The sequence below is a fragment of the Mustelus asterias genome, unplaced genomic scaffold, assembly GCF_964213995.1.
Source record: "Mustelus asterias unplaced genomic scaffold, sMusAst1.hap1.1 HAP1_SCAFFOLD_4498, whole genome shotgun sequence".
Classification (NCBI taxonomy): domain Eukaryota; kingdom Metazoa; phylum Chordata; class Chondrichthyes; order Carcharhiniformes; family Triakidae; genus Mustelus; species Mustelus asterias.
The window spans coordinates 1-17,364 of record NW_027594441.1 but is presented as its reverse complement, the minus strand read 5'-3'; the positions used below and the strand labels follow the sequence as shown (position 1 = coordinate 17,364).

The window sequence follows — 17,364 nt, the reverse complement described above, 5'->3', positions numbered from 1 at the left end:
GTGGAGGGCGGTAGGGATTGAGGACGGAGTGTGGAGGGCGGTAGGGATTGAGGATGGAGTGTGGAGGGCGGTAGGGATTGAGGACGGAGTGTGGAGGGCGGTAGGGATTGAGGACAGAGTGTGGAGGGCGGTAGGGAGGGGGACGGAGTGTGGAGGGAGGTAGGGATTGAGGACAGAGTGTGGAGGGCGGTAGGGATTGAGGACGGAGTGTGGAGGGCGGTAGGGAGGGGGACGGAGTGTGGAGGGAGGTAGGGATTGAGGACAGAGTGTGGAGGGCGGTAGGGATTGAGGACAGAGTGTGGAGGGAGGTAGGGATTGAGGACGGAGTGTGGAGGGCGGTAGGGAGGGGGACGGAGTGTGGAGGGCGGTAGGGATTGAGGACAGAGTGTGGAGGGCGGTAGGGAGGGGGACGGAGTGTGGAGGGAGGTAGGGAGGGGGACGGAGTGAGGAGGCGGTAGGGATTGAGGACGGAGTGTGGAGGGCGGTAGGGATTGAGGACAGAGTGTGGAGGCGGTAGGGATTGAGGATGGAGTGTGGAGGGCGGTAGGGATTGAGGATGGAGTGTGGAGGGCGGTAGGGATTGAGGACGGAGTGTGGAGGGCGGTAGGGATTGAGGATGGAGTGTGGAGGGAGGTAGGGATTGAGGATGGAGTGTGGAGGGCGGTAGGGATTGAGGACGGGGTGAGGAGGGAGGTAGGGATTGAGGATGGAGTGTGGAGGGAGGGAGGGATTGAGGACGGAGTGAGGAGGGAGGTAGGGATTGAGGACGGAGTGAGGAGGGAGGTAGGGATTGAGGACGGAGTGTGGAGGGCGGTAGGGATTGAGGACGGAGTGAGGTAGGGGGCTGTACTCACAGGGATTGAGGACGGAGTGAGGAGGGAGGGAGGGATTGAGGACAGAGTGTGGAGGGCGGTAGGGAGGGGGACGGAGTGTGGAGGGCGGTAGGGATTGGGGACAGAGTGTGGAGGGCGGTAGGGATTGAGGACGGAGTGAGGAGGGCGGTAGGGATTGAGGACGGAGTGAGGTAGGGGGCTGTACTCACAGGGATTGAGGACGGAGTGTGGAGGGCGGTAGGAAGGGGGACGGAGAGTGGAGGGCGGTAGGGATTGAGGACGGAGTGAGGTAGGGGGCTGTACTCACAGGGATTGAGGACGGAGTGTGGAGGGCGGTAGGGAGGGGGACGGAGAGTGGAGGGCGGTAGGGATTGGGGACAGAGTGTGGAGGGTGGTAGGGATTGAGGACGGAGTGAGGAGGGAGGTAGGGATTGAGGACGGAGTGAGGTAGGGGGCTGTACTCACAGGGATTGAGGATGGAGTGTGGAGGGAGGTAGGGATTGAGGATGGAGTGTGGAGGGCGGTAGGGATTGAGGACGGAGTGAGGTAGGGGGCTGTACTCACAGGGATTGAGGACGGAGTGTAGAGGGAGGTAGGGATTGAGGACGGAGTGAGGAGGGAGGTAGGGATTGAGGACGGAGTGAGGTAGGGGGCTGTACTCACAGGGATTGAGGACGGAGTGTAGAGGGCGGGTGGGATTGAGGACGGAGTGAGGAGGGAGGTAGGGATTGAGGACGGAGTGAGGAGGGAGGTAGGGATTGAGGACGGAGTGAGGTAGGGGGCTGTACTCACAGGGATTGAGGACGGAGTGTGGAGGGCGGGAGGGATTGAGGACGGAGTGTGGAGGGCGGTAGGGATTGAGGACGGAGTGAGGAGGGAGGTAGGGATTGAGGACGGAGTGAGGTAGGGGGCTGTACTCACAGGGATTGAGGACGGAGTGAGGAGGGAGGTAGGGATTGAGGACGGAGTGTGGAGGGCGGGAGGGATTGAGGACGGAGTGTGGAGGGCGGTAGGGATTGAGGACGGAGTGATGAGGGAGGTAGGGATTGAGGACGGAGTGAGGTAGGGGGCTGTACTCACAGGGATTGAGGACGGAGTGTAGAGGGAGGTAGGGATTGAGGACGGAGTGAGGAGGGAGGTAGGGATTGAGGACGGAGTGAGGTAGGGGGCTGTACTCACAGGGATTGGCCCCGTCAGCGACGACCAGCATTCGCAGTGAACTCAGACTGACATCTCTCTGATCTCGGTGTGACATCATCGCCCAGTGCAGATCCCGGCACTTTACCAGGGCCACCTTAGCTATCGGAGAGAGAGAGAGAGAGAGAGAGAGCAAAGGAGAGATAGGTGGATTGGCCAAGCTAAATTGTCCCCTTAGTGTCCCAAAGATGTGTAGGTTAGGGTGGATTGGCCATGCTAAATTGTCCCGTGTCCAAAGATGTGCAGGTTAGGGGGATTGGCCATGCTAAATTGTCCCTTAGTGTCCAAAGATGTGTAGGTTAGGGTGGATTGGCCATGCTAAATTGTCCCCTTAGTGTCCCAAAGATGTGTAGGTTAGGGTGGATTGGCCATGCTAAATTGTCCCGTGTCCAAAGATGTGCAGGTTAGGGGGATTGGCCATGCTAAATTGTCCCTTAGTGTCCAAAGATGTGCAGGTTAGGGTGGATTGGCCATGCTAAATTGCCCCTTAGTGTCCAAAGATGTGTAGGTTAGGGTGGATTGGCCATGCTAAATTGTCCCTTAGTGTCCAAAGATGTGTAGGTTAGGGTGGATTGGCCGTGCTAAATTGTCCCTTAGTGTCCAAAGATGTGTAGGTTAGGGTGGATTGGCCGTGCTAAATTGTCCCTTAGTGTCCAAAGATGTGCAGGTTAGGGTGGATTGGCCATGCTAAATTGTCCCTTAGTGTCCAAAGATGTGCAGGTTAGGGTGGATTGGCCATGCTAAATTGTCCCTTAGTGTCCAAAGATGTGTAGGTTAGGTGGATTGGCCATGCTAAATTGCCCCTTAGTGTCCAAAGATGTGTAGGTTAGGGTGGATTGGCCGTGCTAAATTGTCCCCCAGTGTCCAAAGATGTGTAGGTTAGGGTGGATTGGCCATGCTAAATTGTCCCTTAATGTCCCAAAGATGTGCAGGTTAGGGTGGATTGGCCATGCTAAATTGTCCCTTAGTGTCCAAAGATGTGTAGGTTAGGGGGGATTGGCCATGCTAAATTGTCCCTTAGTGTCCAAAGATGTGTAGGTTAGGGTGGATTGGCCATGCTAAATTGTCCCTTAATGTCCCAAAGATGTGCAGGTTAGGGTGGATTGGCCATGCTAAATTGTCCCTTAGTGTCCAAAGATGTGTAGGTTAGAGTGGATTGGCCGTGCTAAATTGTCCCCTAGTGTCCAAAGATGTGTAGGTTAGGGTGGATTGGCCATGCTAAATTGTCCCTTAATGTCCCAAAGATGTGTAGGTTAGGTTGATTGGCCATGCTAAATTGTCCCTTAGTGTCCAAAGATGTGTAGGTTAGGGTGGATTGGCCATGCTAAATTGTCCCTTAGTGTCCAAAGATGTGTAGGTTAGGGTGGATTGGCCATGCTAAATTGCCCCATTGTCTGCGCGCCCTTGACCCAATCGTTGACCTTGGTTGTGTTGGTCTTGGAGACCCCATCCCTCGCTGTGAGGGGGGTTTTGGTGGGAGGGGTCGGGGGTGGGGTGAGGTGGATTCGCTGACCCTTCCCCCACTCTTACCTTTGTGGGCGTGGACCCTCTGCAGCCAGGAGAGCGGGGCGGTCTTCATCACCGCGTAGGGGACACTGATGGTGTGGATCTTGTTCATTACACTCTGCAACGGAGGAGGTCACAGGGAGGGTCAGCGAGGAGGGAGAGCGTCCGGAGAGCAGCTACCCAGCGCTCAGTCCCTGAGGCCACTCCCAGCGGTCAGTGTTCACCGTGGTCCGTCCATGCGGCCACTCCCAGCGGTCAGTGTTCACCGTGGTCCGTCCATGTGGCCACTTCCAGCGGTCAGTGTTCACCGTGGTCAGTCTCTGCGGCCACTCCCAGTGGTCAGTGCTCCCTGTGGTCAGTCTCTGCGGTCAGTCCCTGTGGCCACTCCCCGCGGCCATTCCCGCCAGCCACTCCCCGCGGCCACTCCTTGTGCCCACTCCCCGGTGTCCACACCCTGTGGCCGCTCCCCGCAGCCACTCCCCATGTCCACTTCCTGCGGTCATTCCCCGCAGTCACTCAGTGGTCACTCAGTGGTCACTCTCTGGTCATTCTGCGGGTGTCAGAGAGGGAGGGAGTTCCCGAGCTCACATCCCGCTGTGGTCAGCGCTGAGTCTGTGTCCGCTCTCTGTGAGCGCGGTCACTCCCGGTCAGTCAGGGAGCGACCCCACGACCCCGGGTCAGCGAGAGCGAATGACCCAATCCTCCCCCCCCCCCCCTCCCCCACCCAGTGGCTCCTGACTGCTGCCCGCTGTCCACACCGTGGGGTGAGGGGGGTCAGTGAGAACGAGTGACCCCAGACAAAGGGCGGTAACTCCCACACCCCCCACCCCCCCCAAACCCACATCCCCCTCTCCCCCCGGTGCCCCCTCACACCCCCCCCCCCCCCGGCTGGCCCTTGATGGCTGTCCTTACCATCACCCCCACATCTCGTTCACCCCGCGGCGCCCCCCCGCACCCCTCCCACTGGCCCCTCCCCCCATATTTCCCCCCTCCCCCACTGGCCCCTCCCCTCAGCACCCCCCACGTCCCTCCCACTGGTCACTTCCCCCGTCTCCTGTCCCCCACTCCCCGCGGCGCCCCCCGCTCCCCTCCCACTGCACCTCCCCCATATCTCCACCCCCCCCCCACTGGCCCCTCCCCTCAGCACCCCCCGCTCCCCTCCCACTGGCCCCTCTCCCCATATTTCCCCCCTCTCCCACTGGCCCCTCCCCTCAGCACCCCCCGTATTCCTCCCACTGGCCACTCCCCCCGTATCCGCCCCGGCTGGCCCCTCTCCCCCACACGTCCCCCTCTCCCCCTGCATTCCTCCCACTGGCCACTCCCCCCTGTATCCCCCCCCCACTGGCCCCTCTCCCCCCACGTCCCCCTTCGCATCCCCCACCCCGCTGGCCCTTGATTGCTATCCTTACCTTATCCCTCCCCCCCAGTCACATTCTCCCCCCCCCTGCGTCCCTCCCAATGCCCCCCCACCTCCGCTGGCCCTTCTCCCCCTGGCAGCCCCCCTCTCCCCCCCCGCCCCACTGGGCCCTGGTCCTTACCGTTAGGACGCTGTGCCAAAGTCCCACGTCTCTCTTGAAGTCAAGCACATTAACCACCGTCTCGCCTGGGGGGAGGGGGAGAACAGCAATGATGTCTCGGTTAAAGGGGCAGTCCCATCAGACCACAAGACACAGAACATAGAACAGTACAGCACAGAACAGGCCCTTCGGCCCACGATGTTGTGCCGAGCTTTATCTGAAACCAAGATCAAGCTATCCCACTCCCTATCATCCTGGTGTGCTCCATGTGCCTATCCAATAACCGCTTAAATGTTCCTAAAGTGTCTGACTCCACTATCACTGCAGGCAGTCCATTCCACACCCCCAACCACTCTCTGCGTAAAGAACCTACCTCTGATATCCTTCCTGTATCTCCCACCACGAACCCTATAGTTATGCCCCCTTGTAATAGCTCCATCCACCCGAGGAAATAGTCTTTGAACGTTCACTCGATCTATCCCCTTCATCATTTTATAAACCTCTATTAAGTCTCCCCTCAGCCTCCTCCGCTCCAGAGAGAACAGCCCTAGCTCCCTCAACCTTTCCTCATAAGGCCTACCCTCCAAACCAGGCAGCATCCTGGTAAATCTCCTCTGCACTCTTTCCAGCGCTTCCACATCCTTCTTATAGTGAGGTGACCAGAACTGCGCACAATATTCCAAATGTGGTCTCACCAAGGTCCTGTACAGTTGCAGCATAACCCCACGGCTCTTAAACTCCAACCCCCTGTTAATAAAAGCTAACACACTATATGCCTTCTTCACAGCTCTATCCACTTGAGCGGCAACCTTCAGAGATCTGTGGATATGGACCCCAAGGTCTCTCTGTTCCTCCACAGTCTTCAGAACCCTACCTTTGACCCTGTAATCCACATTTAAATTAGTCCGACCAAAATGAATCACCTCACATTTATCAGGGTTAGGAGCAGAATGAGGCCACTCGGCCCATCGAGTCTGCCCCGCCATTCAATCATGGCTGATGTTTTTCCCGTCCCCATTCTCCTGCCTTTTCCCCCTGATCCCCATATTAATCAAGAACCTATCTATCTCTGTCTTAAAGACACTCAATGACCTGGCCTCCACAGCCTTCTGCGGCAAAGAGTTCCACAGATTCACCACTCTCTGGCTGAAGAAATTCCTCCTCATCTCTGTTTTAAAGGATCGTCCCTTTAGCCTGAGGTTGTGTTCCCTCTGGTTCTAGTTTTTCCCACTCGTGGAAACACCCTCTCCACGTCCACTCTATCCAGGCCTCGCAGTATCCTGTAAGTTTCAATAAGATCCCCCTCCCTCATCCTTCTAAACTCCCAACGAGTACAGACCCAGAGTCCTCAACCGTTCCTCATACGACAAGCTCTTCATTCCAGGGATCATTCTTGTGGAACCTCCTCTGGACCCTTTCCAAGGGCCGGCACATCCTTCCTTAGATACGGGGACCCAAAACTGCTCCAAATGGTATCTGACCAGAACCTTGTACAGCCTCAGAAGTCCATCCCTGCTCTTGTATCCTAGCCCTCTCGACATGAAGGCTAACATTGCATTTGCCTTCCTAACCGCCGACTGAACCTGCACGTTAACCTTAAGAGAATCTTGAACAAGGACTCCCAAGTCCCTTTGTGCTTCCGATTTCCGAAGTATTTCCCCATTTAGAAAATAGTCTCTGCCTCCATTCCTCCTTCCAAAGTGCATAACCTCACACTTTTCCACCTTGTATTCCATCTGCCACTCCTTTGCCCACTCTCCGAACCTGTCCAAGTCCTTCTGCAGCCCCCCTGCTTCCTCAATACTACCTGTCCCCCTACACATCTTTGTAGAGTAAAGCTCCCTCTACACTGTCCCCCATCAAACACTCCCAGGACAGGTACAGCACGGGGTTAGATACAGAGTAAAGCTCCCTCTACACTGTCTCCCCATCAAACACTCCCAGGACAGGTACAGCACGGGGTTAGATACAGAGTAAAGCTCCCTCTACACTGTCCCCCATCAAACACTCCCAGGACAGGTACAGCACGGGGTTAGATACAGAGTAAAGCTCCCTCTACACTGTCCCCCATCAAACACTCCCAGGACAGGTACAGCACAGGGTTAGATACAGAGTGAAGCTCCCTCTACACTGTCCCCCATCAAACACTCCCAGGACAGGTACAGCACGGGGTTAGATACAGGGTAAAGCTCCCTCTACACTGTCCCCCATCAAACACTCCCAGGACAGGTACAGCACGGGGTTAGATACAGAGTAAAGCTCCCTCTACACTGTCCCCCCCATCAAACACTCCCAGGACAGGTACAGCACGGGGTTAGATACAGAGTAAAGCTCCCTCTACACTGTCCCCCCCATCAAACACTCCCAGGACAGGTACAGCACGGGGTTAGATACAGAGTAAAGCTCCCTCTACACTGTCCCCCCCATCAAACACTCCCAGGACAGGTACAGCACGGGGTTAGATACAGAGTAAAGCTCCCTCTACACTGTCCCCCATCAAACACTCCCAGGACAGGTACAGCACGGGGTTAGATACAGAGTAAAGCTCCCTCTACACTGTCCCCCATCAAACACTCCCAGGACAGGTACAGCACGGGGTTAGATACAGGGTAAAGCTCCCTCTACACTGTCCCCCATCAAACACTCCCAGGACAGGTACAGCACGGGGTTAGATACAGAGTAAAGCTCCCTCTACACTGTCCCCCATCAAACACTCCCAGGACAGGTACAGCACGGGGTTAGATACAGAGTAAAGCTCCCTCTACACTGTCCCCATCAAACACTCCCAGGACAGGTACAGCACGGGGTTAGATACAGAGTAAAGCTCCCTCTACACTGTCCCCATCAAACACTCCCAGGACAGGTACAGCACGGGGTTAGATACAGAGTAAAGCTCCCTCTACACTGTCCCCCCCATCAAACACTCCCAGGACAGGTACAGCATGGGGTTAGATACAGAGTAAAGCTCCCTCTACACTGTCCCCCATCAAACACTCCCAGGACAGGTACAGCATGGGGTTAGATACAGAGTAAAGCTCCCTCTACACTGTCCCCATCAAACACTCCCAGGACAGGTACAGCACGGGGTTAGATACAGAGTAAAGCTCCCTCTACACTGTCCCCCATCAAACACTCCCAGGACAGGTACAGCACGGGGTTAGATACAGAGTAAAGCTCCCTCTACACTGTCCCCCCCATCAAACACTCCCAGGACAGGTACAGCACGGGGTTAGATACAGAGTAAAGCTCCCTCTACACTGTCCCCCCCATCAAACACTCCCAGGACAGGTACAGCACGGGGTTAGATACAGAGTAAAGCTCCCTCTACACTGTCTCCCCATCAAACACTCCCAGGACAGGTACAGCACGGGGTTAGATACAGAGTAAAGCTCCCTCTACACTGTCCCCCATCAAACACTCCCAGGACAGGTACAGCACGGGGTTAGATACAGAGTAAAGCTCCCTCTACACTGTCCCCCATCAAACACTCCCAGGACAGGTACAGCACAGGGTTAGATACAGAGTGAAGCTCCCTCTACACTGTCCCCCATCAAACACTCCCAGGACAGGTACAGCACGGGGTTAGATACAGGGTAAAGCTCCCTCTACACTGTCCCCCATCAAACACTCCCAGGACAGGTACAGCACGGGGTTAGATACAGAGTAAAGCTCCCTCTACACTGTCCCCCCCATCAAACACTCCCAGGACAGGTACAGCACGGGGTTAGATACAGAGTAAAGCTCCCTCTACACTGTCCCCCCCATCAAACACTCCCAGGACAGGTACAGCACGGGGTTAGATACAGAGTAAAGCTCCCTCTACACTGTCCCCCCCATCAAACACTCCCAGGACAGGTACAGCACGGGGTTAGATACAGAGTAAAGCTCCCTCTACACTGTCCCCCATCAAACACTCCCAGGACAGGTACAGCACGGGGTTAGATACAGAGTAAAGCTCCCTCTACACTGTCCCCCATCAAACACTCCCAGGACAGGTACAGCACGGGGTTAGATACAGGGTAAAGCTCCCTCTACACTGTCCCCCATCAAACACTCCCAGGACAGGTACAGCACGGGGTTAGATACAGAGTAAAGCTCCCTCTACACTGTCCCCCATCAAACACTCCCAGGACAGGTACAGCACGGGGTTAGATACAGAGTAAAGCTCCCTCTACACTGTCCCCATCAAACACTCCCAGGACAGGTACAGCACGGGGTTAGATACAGAGTAAAGCTCCCTCTACACTGTCCCCATCAAACACTCCCAGGACAGGTACAGCACGGGGTTAGATACAGAGTAAAGCTCCCTCTACACTGTCCCCCCCATCAAACACTCCCAGGACAGGTACAGCATGGGGTTAGATACAGAGTAAAGCTCCCTCTACACTGTCCCCCATCAAACACTCCCAGGACAGGTACAGCATGGGGTTAGATACAGAGTAAAGCTCCCTCTACACTGTCCCCATCAAACACTCCCAGGACAGGTACAGCACGGGGTTAGATACAGAGTAAAGCTCCCTCTACACTGTCCCCCATCAAACACTCCCAGGACAGGTACAGCACGGGGTTAGATACAGAGTGAAGCTCCCTCTACACTGCCCCCATCAAACACTCCCAGGACAGGTACAGCACGGGGTTAGATACAGAGTAAAGCTCCCTCTACACTGTCCCCCATCAAACACTCCCAGGACAGGTACAGCACGGGGTTAGATACAGAGTAAAGCTCCCTCTACACTGTCCGACACGCAGCCAGAACGTCCCGCACCCCGAGACGGAGAGAGGGAGTCACTTACCCTCGTTGTAGGCACAGGCTTGCGTTAGGGATTGGGAATGCTGTAGGAGTGATATCCTGGATACGGAGACCCCCATCACGCTACCCCCTTTACTGGTCTTATACTGAGGGAAGAGAGAGAGAGAGAGAGAGGGGGAAAACTGGGATTAGATACTCCAGATACATTCCCGGATCCCGGAGTCCGGATACGCTCCTGGGTCTCGGAGTCCAGATTCGCTCCTGGATCTAGGAGTCCAGATACGTTCCTGGATCCCGGATACGCTCCCGGATCCTGGATACGCTCCCAGATCCCGGATACGCTCCCGATCCCGGAGTCTGGATACGCTCCCGGATCCTGGAGTCCGGATACGCTCCCGGATCCCTGAACCCGGATATGCTCCCGGATCCCTGAACCCGGATACGCTCCCGGATCCCTGAACCCGGATACGCTCCCGGATCCTGGAGTCTGGATACGCTCCCGGATCCCCGAGTCCGGATACGCTCCCGGATCCCCGAGTCCAGATACGCTCCCGGATCCCCGAGTCCGGATACGCTCCCGGATCCCTGAGTCCGGATACGCTCCCGGATCCCCGAGTCCGGATACGCTCCCGGATCCCCGAGTCCGGATACGCTCCTGGATCCCCGAGTCCGGATACGCTCCCGGATCCCCGAGTCTGGATACGCTCCCAGATCCCGGATACGCTCCCGATCCCGGAGTCCGGATACGCTCCCGGATCCCCGGGTCCGGATACGCTCCCAGATCCCGGGGTACACTCCCAGATCCCCGGGTCCAGGAACACTCCCAGCTGCCCTCCTCTCTGCACCCTCCCCCTCCCCGGGCCAATCATGGCCCCTTCCCCCACAGGCCCTCCCCCCATAGGCCCCTCCCCCCTTGGCACTCTCCACTCTTGGCACTGCCCCATGCCCGCTGGGCAGCGCCAGGGTGCCCGCTGGGCAGCGCCAGGGTGCCCGCTGGGCAGCGCCAGGGTGCCCGCTGGGCAGCGCCAGGGTGCCCGCTGGGCAGCGCCAGGGTGCCCGCTGGGCAGCGCCAGGGTGCCCGCTGGGCAGCGCCAGGGTGCCCGCTGGGCAGCGCCAGGGTGCCCGCTGGGCAGCGCCAGGGTGCCCGCTGGGCAGCGCCAGGGTGCCCGCTGGGCAGCGCCAGGGTGCCCGCTGGGCAGCGCCAGGGTGCCCGCTGGGCAGCGCCAGGGTGCCCGCTGGGCAGCGCCAGGGTGCCCGCTCGGGAGCGCCAGGGTGCCCGCTCGGGAGCGCCAGGGTGCCCGCTTGGGAGCGCCAGGGTGCCCGCTGAGCAGCACCTGGATGCCCGCTGGGCAATGCCAGTGGCACAGTCTGGCCGTGTCAGGGTGCCCACGACCAGGGGGCATCCCCCCTTCCCCGCCGCCCGACCGCCTGGGGTGCCCCCAGTTATCCCCCCCTTCATCCAGCGGCATCTCCCGCTAGTTCACCGAAAGTGGGGAGCTAACCTGAAGCCCGGCAGGGTGAAATACTCCTGCCGGGGGGGGGGGGGGGGGTGCGGGGGCGGGGGTTGCGGGGGGCGGGGGTGTTGGGAGAGGTGAGCGGACCTGGGGAATCGGTCCCGATAAACCCCCCCGGAATCCACACACGCACTCCCCACTCACTCCCGGACCCCGTGCTCGGAACCCCCCGCCCCCCGGATCAACCCGACTCTGAAACCTGCCATTCCTGGGGCCTCAGTAGTCCTGTTGAGTGCAAGCCAGAAAACTTCGACCGGACCACCCTTTCTTGGGTTTCGAGAGGAAGCTCGCAGTCCGACGCCCCTCCCTCCCTCCTTCCTTCCACCCGGTGTCCCTCCCTCCTCGTCCCTAACCCCCCCCCCGGACCCCTCACTCCCCCTCCCCCCCTCCCCCTCCCCCTCCCCCCCTCACCTCGATGTAGGCGGGCTCCGTCCCGGCCAGTTTGATGATGGGTTGCCAGTCCTTGCTGGGTTTGGAAAGGTATTTGGAGTCGGTCACCACCCACTTCAGCCGGGGCCAACCTGGGGGGGGGGGGGGGGGGGGCAGGGGGCAGAGGTTAGAGGTTAGAGGTCAGCGGGGGGAGATTGACCAGCGATAGAGACCCCGACCCCTCCCACCCCAACGCCCCCCTGACAATCCCCTTGCTCCGCCACCCGAAACGGACACACCCGACGCCCAGCGCCCGCCCCGGGTACACTGTGTCCCCCCTCACCCCCTCCCCCCCGGGTACACTGTGTCCCCCTCACCCCCTCCCCCCCGGGTACACTGTGTAATCACCCTCCCCCCCACCTCCCACCCAACGATCCACGATCGCCCGCCCTCCACCCTCCATCCCGTGTTTGACCCTCCTCGCACCTCCCCCCACACCGTGTCCCCCCCCCACACCGTGTCCCCCCCCCACACACCGTGTCCCCCCCCCACACCGTGTCCCCCCCACACACCGTGTCCCCCCCCACACACCGTGTCCCCCCCCCACACACCGTGTCCCCCCCACACACCGTGTCCCCCCCCCACACACCGTGTCCCCCCCCCACACCGTGTCCCCCCCCCACACACCGTGTCCCCCCCCACACCGTGTCCCCCCCACACACCGTGTCCCCCCCCCACACACCGTGTCCCCCCCCCACACACCGTGTCCCCCCCCCACACACCGTGTCCCCCCCCACACACCGTGTCCCCCCCCCACACACCGTGTCCCCCCCCCACACACCGTGTCCCCCCCCCACACACCGTGTCCCCCCCCCCCACACTGTATCCCCCCTAAACCGTGTCCCCCCCCCCACACACCGTGTCCCCCCCACACACCGTGTCCCCCCCACACACCGTGTCCCCCCCACCCACACCGTGTCCCCCCCCCACACCGTGACCCCCCACACCGTGTCCCCCCCCCCACACACCGTGTCCCCCCCCACACTGTGACCCCACACACCGTGTCCCCCCCCACACACCGTGTCCCCCCCACACACCGTGTCCCCCCCCCCACACCGTGTCCCCCCCCACACCGTGTCTCCCCCACACCGTGTCCCCCCCCCACACCGTGTCCCCCCCCCACACCGTGTCCCCCCCCCACACCGTGTCCCCCCCCCACACCGTGTCTCCCCCCACACCGTGTCCCCCCCCCACACCGTGTCCCCCCCCACACACCGTGTCCCCCCCCACACACCGTGTCTCCCCCTCACACCGTGTCCCCCCCCCACACCGTGTCCCCCCCACACCGTGTCCCCCCCCACACCGTGTCTCCCCCCACACCGTGTCCCCCCCCCACACCGTGTCCCCCCCCACACACCGTGTCCCCCCCCACACACCGTGTCTCCCCCCACACCGTGTCCCCCCCCCACACCGTGTCCCCCCCACACACCGTGTCCCCCCCCACACACCGTGTCTCCCCCCACACCGTGTCCCCCCCCCCACACCGTGTCCCCCCCCACACCGTGTCTCCCCCACCCGTGTCTCCCCCACACCGTGTCCCCCCCACACACCGTGTCCCCCCCCCACACCGTGTCCCCCCCCACACCGTGTCCCCCCCCCACACCGTGTCTCCCCCCACACCGTGTCCCCCCCCCACACCGTGTCCCCCCCCCCCGTGTCCCCAACCGTGTCCCCACCCCACACACCGTGTCCCCCCCACACACCGTGTCCCCCCCACACACCGTGTCCCCCCCCACACCGTGTCCCCCCCACACACCGTGTCCCCCCACACACCGTGTCCCCCCCACACACCGTGTCCCCCCACACACCGTGTCCCCCCCACACACCGTGTCCCCCCCACACACCGTGTCCCCCCCCACACACCGTGTCCCCCCACACACCGTGTCCCCCCCCCACACCGTGACCCCCCCCCCCCCACACCGTGACCCCCCCCCTTCCCTCCAAACACTGACCTTTGAACAGGGTGATCTCCCCGGCCTGTGTCTTGGGGAGTCCCTTCAGGCAGGACTCACTGGTCAGGGCCAGTCGCACCCCGCAGCTCCCCAGGAGGAACCCCACCTGCTGCCCACCAGCATCCTGCACGGTTCAGGGAACAGGGAGAGGGAGGTCGGAGGGAGGGAGGAGATCGGGCGACAGACAAGAGGGGGAAGAGATTAAACCCAGAGAGAGGCCACAACACCGCGGGTTAACCCCCCCCCCCCCAACCACCCCCCGCTCCAAACACCCCACCCTCCCCGCGTTCACCCCCTCCCCTTCCTTCCCCCGCACCCCGCCGCGCCCCCCTTCCTCCTCCCACCCCCCCTTCCTCCTCCCACCCCACCCCCCATTCCTTCTCCCACCCTGCCGCGCCCCCCCCTTCCTCCTCCCCCCTTCCTCGCCCCCCCCCTTCCTCCTCCCCCCTTCCTCCTCCCCCCCCTTCCTCCTCCCTCCTCCCCCCTCACTTCCTCCTCCCCCCCACTTCCTCCACCCACCCCCCCTTCCTCCTCTCCCCACCCCTTCCTCCTCCCACCTCCCCTTCCTCCTCCCACCCCGCCCCCCCTTCCTTCTCCCACCCTGCCGCGCCCCCCCCCTTCCTCCTCCCCCCCTTCCTCGCCCCCCCCTTCCTCCTCCCCCCCTTCCTCCTCCCTCCTCCCCCCTCACTTCCTCCTCCCCCCACCGCGCCCCCCTCTTCCTCCCCCCCTCCCCACTTCCTCCACCCACCCCCCCTTCCTCCTCTCCCCACCCCTTCCTCCTCCCACCCCCCCTTCCTCCTCCCACCCCGCCCCCCCTTCCTTCTCCCACCCTGCCGCGCCCCCCCCTTCCTCCTCCCCCCCTTCCTCGCCCCCCTCTTCCTCCTCCCCCCCTTCCTCCTCCCCCCCTTCCTCCTCCCTCCTCCCCCCCTCACTTCCTCCTCCCCCCCACTTCCTCCTCCCACCCTGCCGCGCCCCCCCCTTCCTCCTCCCCCCCTTCCTCGCCCCCCCCCTTCCTCCTCCCCCCCCTTCCTCCTCCCTCCTCCCCCCCTCACTTCCTCCTCCCCCCCACTTCCTCCTCCCCCCCCTTCCTCCTCCCTCCTCCCCCCCTCACTTCCTCCTCCCCCCCACTTCCTCCTCCCCCCCTTCCTCGCCCCCCCCTTCCTCCTCCCCCCCCTTCCTCCTCCCTCCTCCCCCCCCTTCCTCCTCCCTCCTCCCCCCTTCCTCCTCCCTCCTCCCCCCCTCACTTCCTCCTCCCCCCACTTCCTCCTCCCACCCCGCCGCGCCCCCCCCTCCCTTCCCCCCCCCCCACTTCCTCCACCCACCCCCCCTTCCTCCTCTCCCCACCCCTTCCTCCCCCCACCCCCCGAGTCGCCCCCTCCTCACCTTCCTGGTCAAGGGAACCTCGATTGGGATGGGGACCACCTCGGCCAGCACGCAGCCGCAGAACGCCACCAGGAACATGATCGGGTCACTGTTCGGGTAGACGAGGGCAACCTGTGGGAGGGACGGAGGGAGGGAGGGAGAGAGGGAGAGAGGGAGAGAGAGTGAGTGAGGGACAGACGGAGCAAGGGAGAGAGGGAGAAATTAGCCCATCAAATTCAAGACCCAACCCCTCTCACTCCCCCTCTGACACCCCCTCACTCCCCCTCCAACCCCCCTCACTCCCCCTCCAACCCCTCTCACTCCCCCCTCTGACACCCCCTCACTCCCCCTCTGACACCCCCTCACTCCCCCTCTGACACCCCCTCACTCCCCCTCCAACCCCCCTCACTCCCCCTCCAACCCCTCTCACTCCCCCTCTGACACCCCCTCACTCCCCCTCTGACACCCCCTCACTCCCCCTCTGACCCCCCCTCGCACCCCCTCACTCCCCCTCCAACCCCCCTCACTCCCCCTCCAACCCCTCTCACTCCCCCTCTGACACCCCCTCACTGCCCCTCTGACACCCCCTCACTCCCCCTCTGACCCCCCCTCGCACCCCCTCCATTCCCCCTCACTTACTCCCCCCCAACCCCCCTCTGAAACCCCCTCTCACACCCTCCGAAACTCCCCCTCCGACTCCCTCACTCCCCCTCCAACCCCCCCGCACTCCCCCTCTGACACCCTCTCACTCCCTCTCTGACCCCCCCCACTCCTCCTCCAACTCCCCCCTCACTCCCCCTCTAACCCCCCTCACTCCCCCTCTGACCGCCCTCACCCCCCCTCCGTTCCCCCTCAGTCACTCCACCTCCGACCCCCCTCACTCACTCCCCCTCTGACCCCCTCACACCACCTCCATTCCCCCTCACTCACTCCCCCCTCTGTTCCCCCTCACTCCCCCCCTCTGTTCCCCCTCACTCCCCCCCTCTCTGTTCCCCCTCACTCCCCCCCTCTGTTCCCCCTCACTCCCCCCTCTGTTCCCCCTCACTCCCCCCCTCTGTTCCCCCTCACTCCCCCCCTCTGTTCCCCCTCACTCCCCCCACACTCCCCCCCCCTCTGTTCCCCCTCACTCCCCCTCTGTTCCCCCTCACTCCCCCCCTCTGTTCCCCTTCACTCCCCCCCCTCTGTTCCCCCTCACTCCCCCCCCCCTGTTCCCCCTCACTCCCCCTCTGTTCCCCCTCACTCCCCCCCTCTGTTCCCCCTCTGTTCCCCCTCACTCCCCCTCTGTTCCCCCTCACTCCCCCCCCTCTGACCCCCCTCACTCCCCCTCTGTTCCCCCTCACTCCCCCCCCTCTGTTCCCCCTCACTCCCCCCCTCTGTTCCCCCTCACTCCCCCCCTCTGTTCCCCCACACTCCCCCCCTCTGTTCCCCCACACTCCCCCCCTCTGTTCCCCCACACTCCCCCCCCTCTGTTCCCCCTCACTCCCCCCCCTCTGTTCCCCCTCACTCCCCCCCCTCTGACCCCCCTCACTCCCCCTCTGTTCCCCCTCACTCCCCCCCCTCTGACCCCCCTCACTCCCCCTCTGTTCCCCCTCACTCCCCCCTCTGTTCCCCCTCACTCCCCCCCTCTGTTCCCCCACACTCCCCCCTCTGTTCCCCCACACTCCCCCCCCTCTGTTCCCCCTCACTCCCCCCCCCCTGTTCCCCCTCACTCCCCCCTCTGTTCCCCCTCACTCCCCCCCTCTGTTCCCCCTCACTCCCCCCCTCTGTTCCCCCTCACTCCCCCCCTTCCCTCCCCCCGTTCCCCCTCACTCCCACCCCTCTGTTCCCCCTCACTCCCCCCCGTTCCCCCTCACTCCCTCCCCTCTGTTCCCCCTCACTCCCCCCCGTTCCCCCTCACTCCCTCCCCTCTGTTCCCCCTCACTCCCCCCGTTCCCCCTCACTCCCCCCCTCTGTTCCCCCTCACTCCCCCCCTCTGTTCCCCCACACTCCCCCCCCTCTGTTCCCCCTCACTCCCCCCCCTCTGTTCCCCCTCACTCCCCCCCTCTGTTCCCCCTCACTCCCCCCCTCTGTTCCCCCTCACTCCCCCCCTCTGTTCCCCCTCACTCCCCCCCTTCCCTCCCCCGTTCCCCCTCACTCCCACCCCTCTGTTCCCCCTCACTCCCCCCCGTTCCCCCTCACTCCCTCCCCTCTGTTCCCCCTCACTCCCCCCCTCTGTTCCCCCTCACTCCCCCCCTCTGTTCCCCCTCACTCCACCCCGTTCCCCCTCACTCCCCCCCTCTGTTCCCCCTCACTCCCCCCCTTCAC

At 62.3% G+C, this 17,364-nt stretch overlaps 1 protein-coding gene across 1 annotated transcript; it reads right to left on the bottom strand.

Moving 5' to 3' along the window:
* Positions 1-2,012: 2,012 nt before the first annotated feature.
* Positions 2,013-15,187, bottom strand: LOC144491122 (disco-interacting protein 2 homolog B-like; the record flags this gene model as incomplete). Its single annotated transcript, XM_078208799.1, has 7 exons — positions 15,082-15,187; positions 13,699-13,822; positions 11,729-11,838; positions 9,847-9,949; positions 5,075-5,139; positions 3,561-3,654; positions 2,013-2,132 (listed from the first exon to the last, which is right to left on the bottom strand). Coding segments are annotated over exons 1-7 (694 nt in total), but the record flags the coding sequence as incomplete, so codon positions are not given.
* Between the last annotated feature and the right edge of the window lie 2,177 nt (positions 15,188-17,364).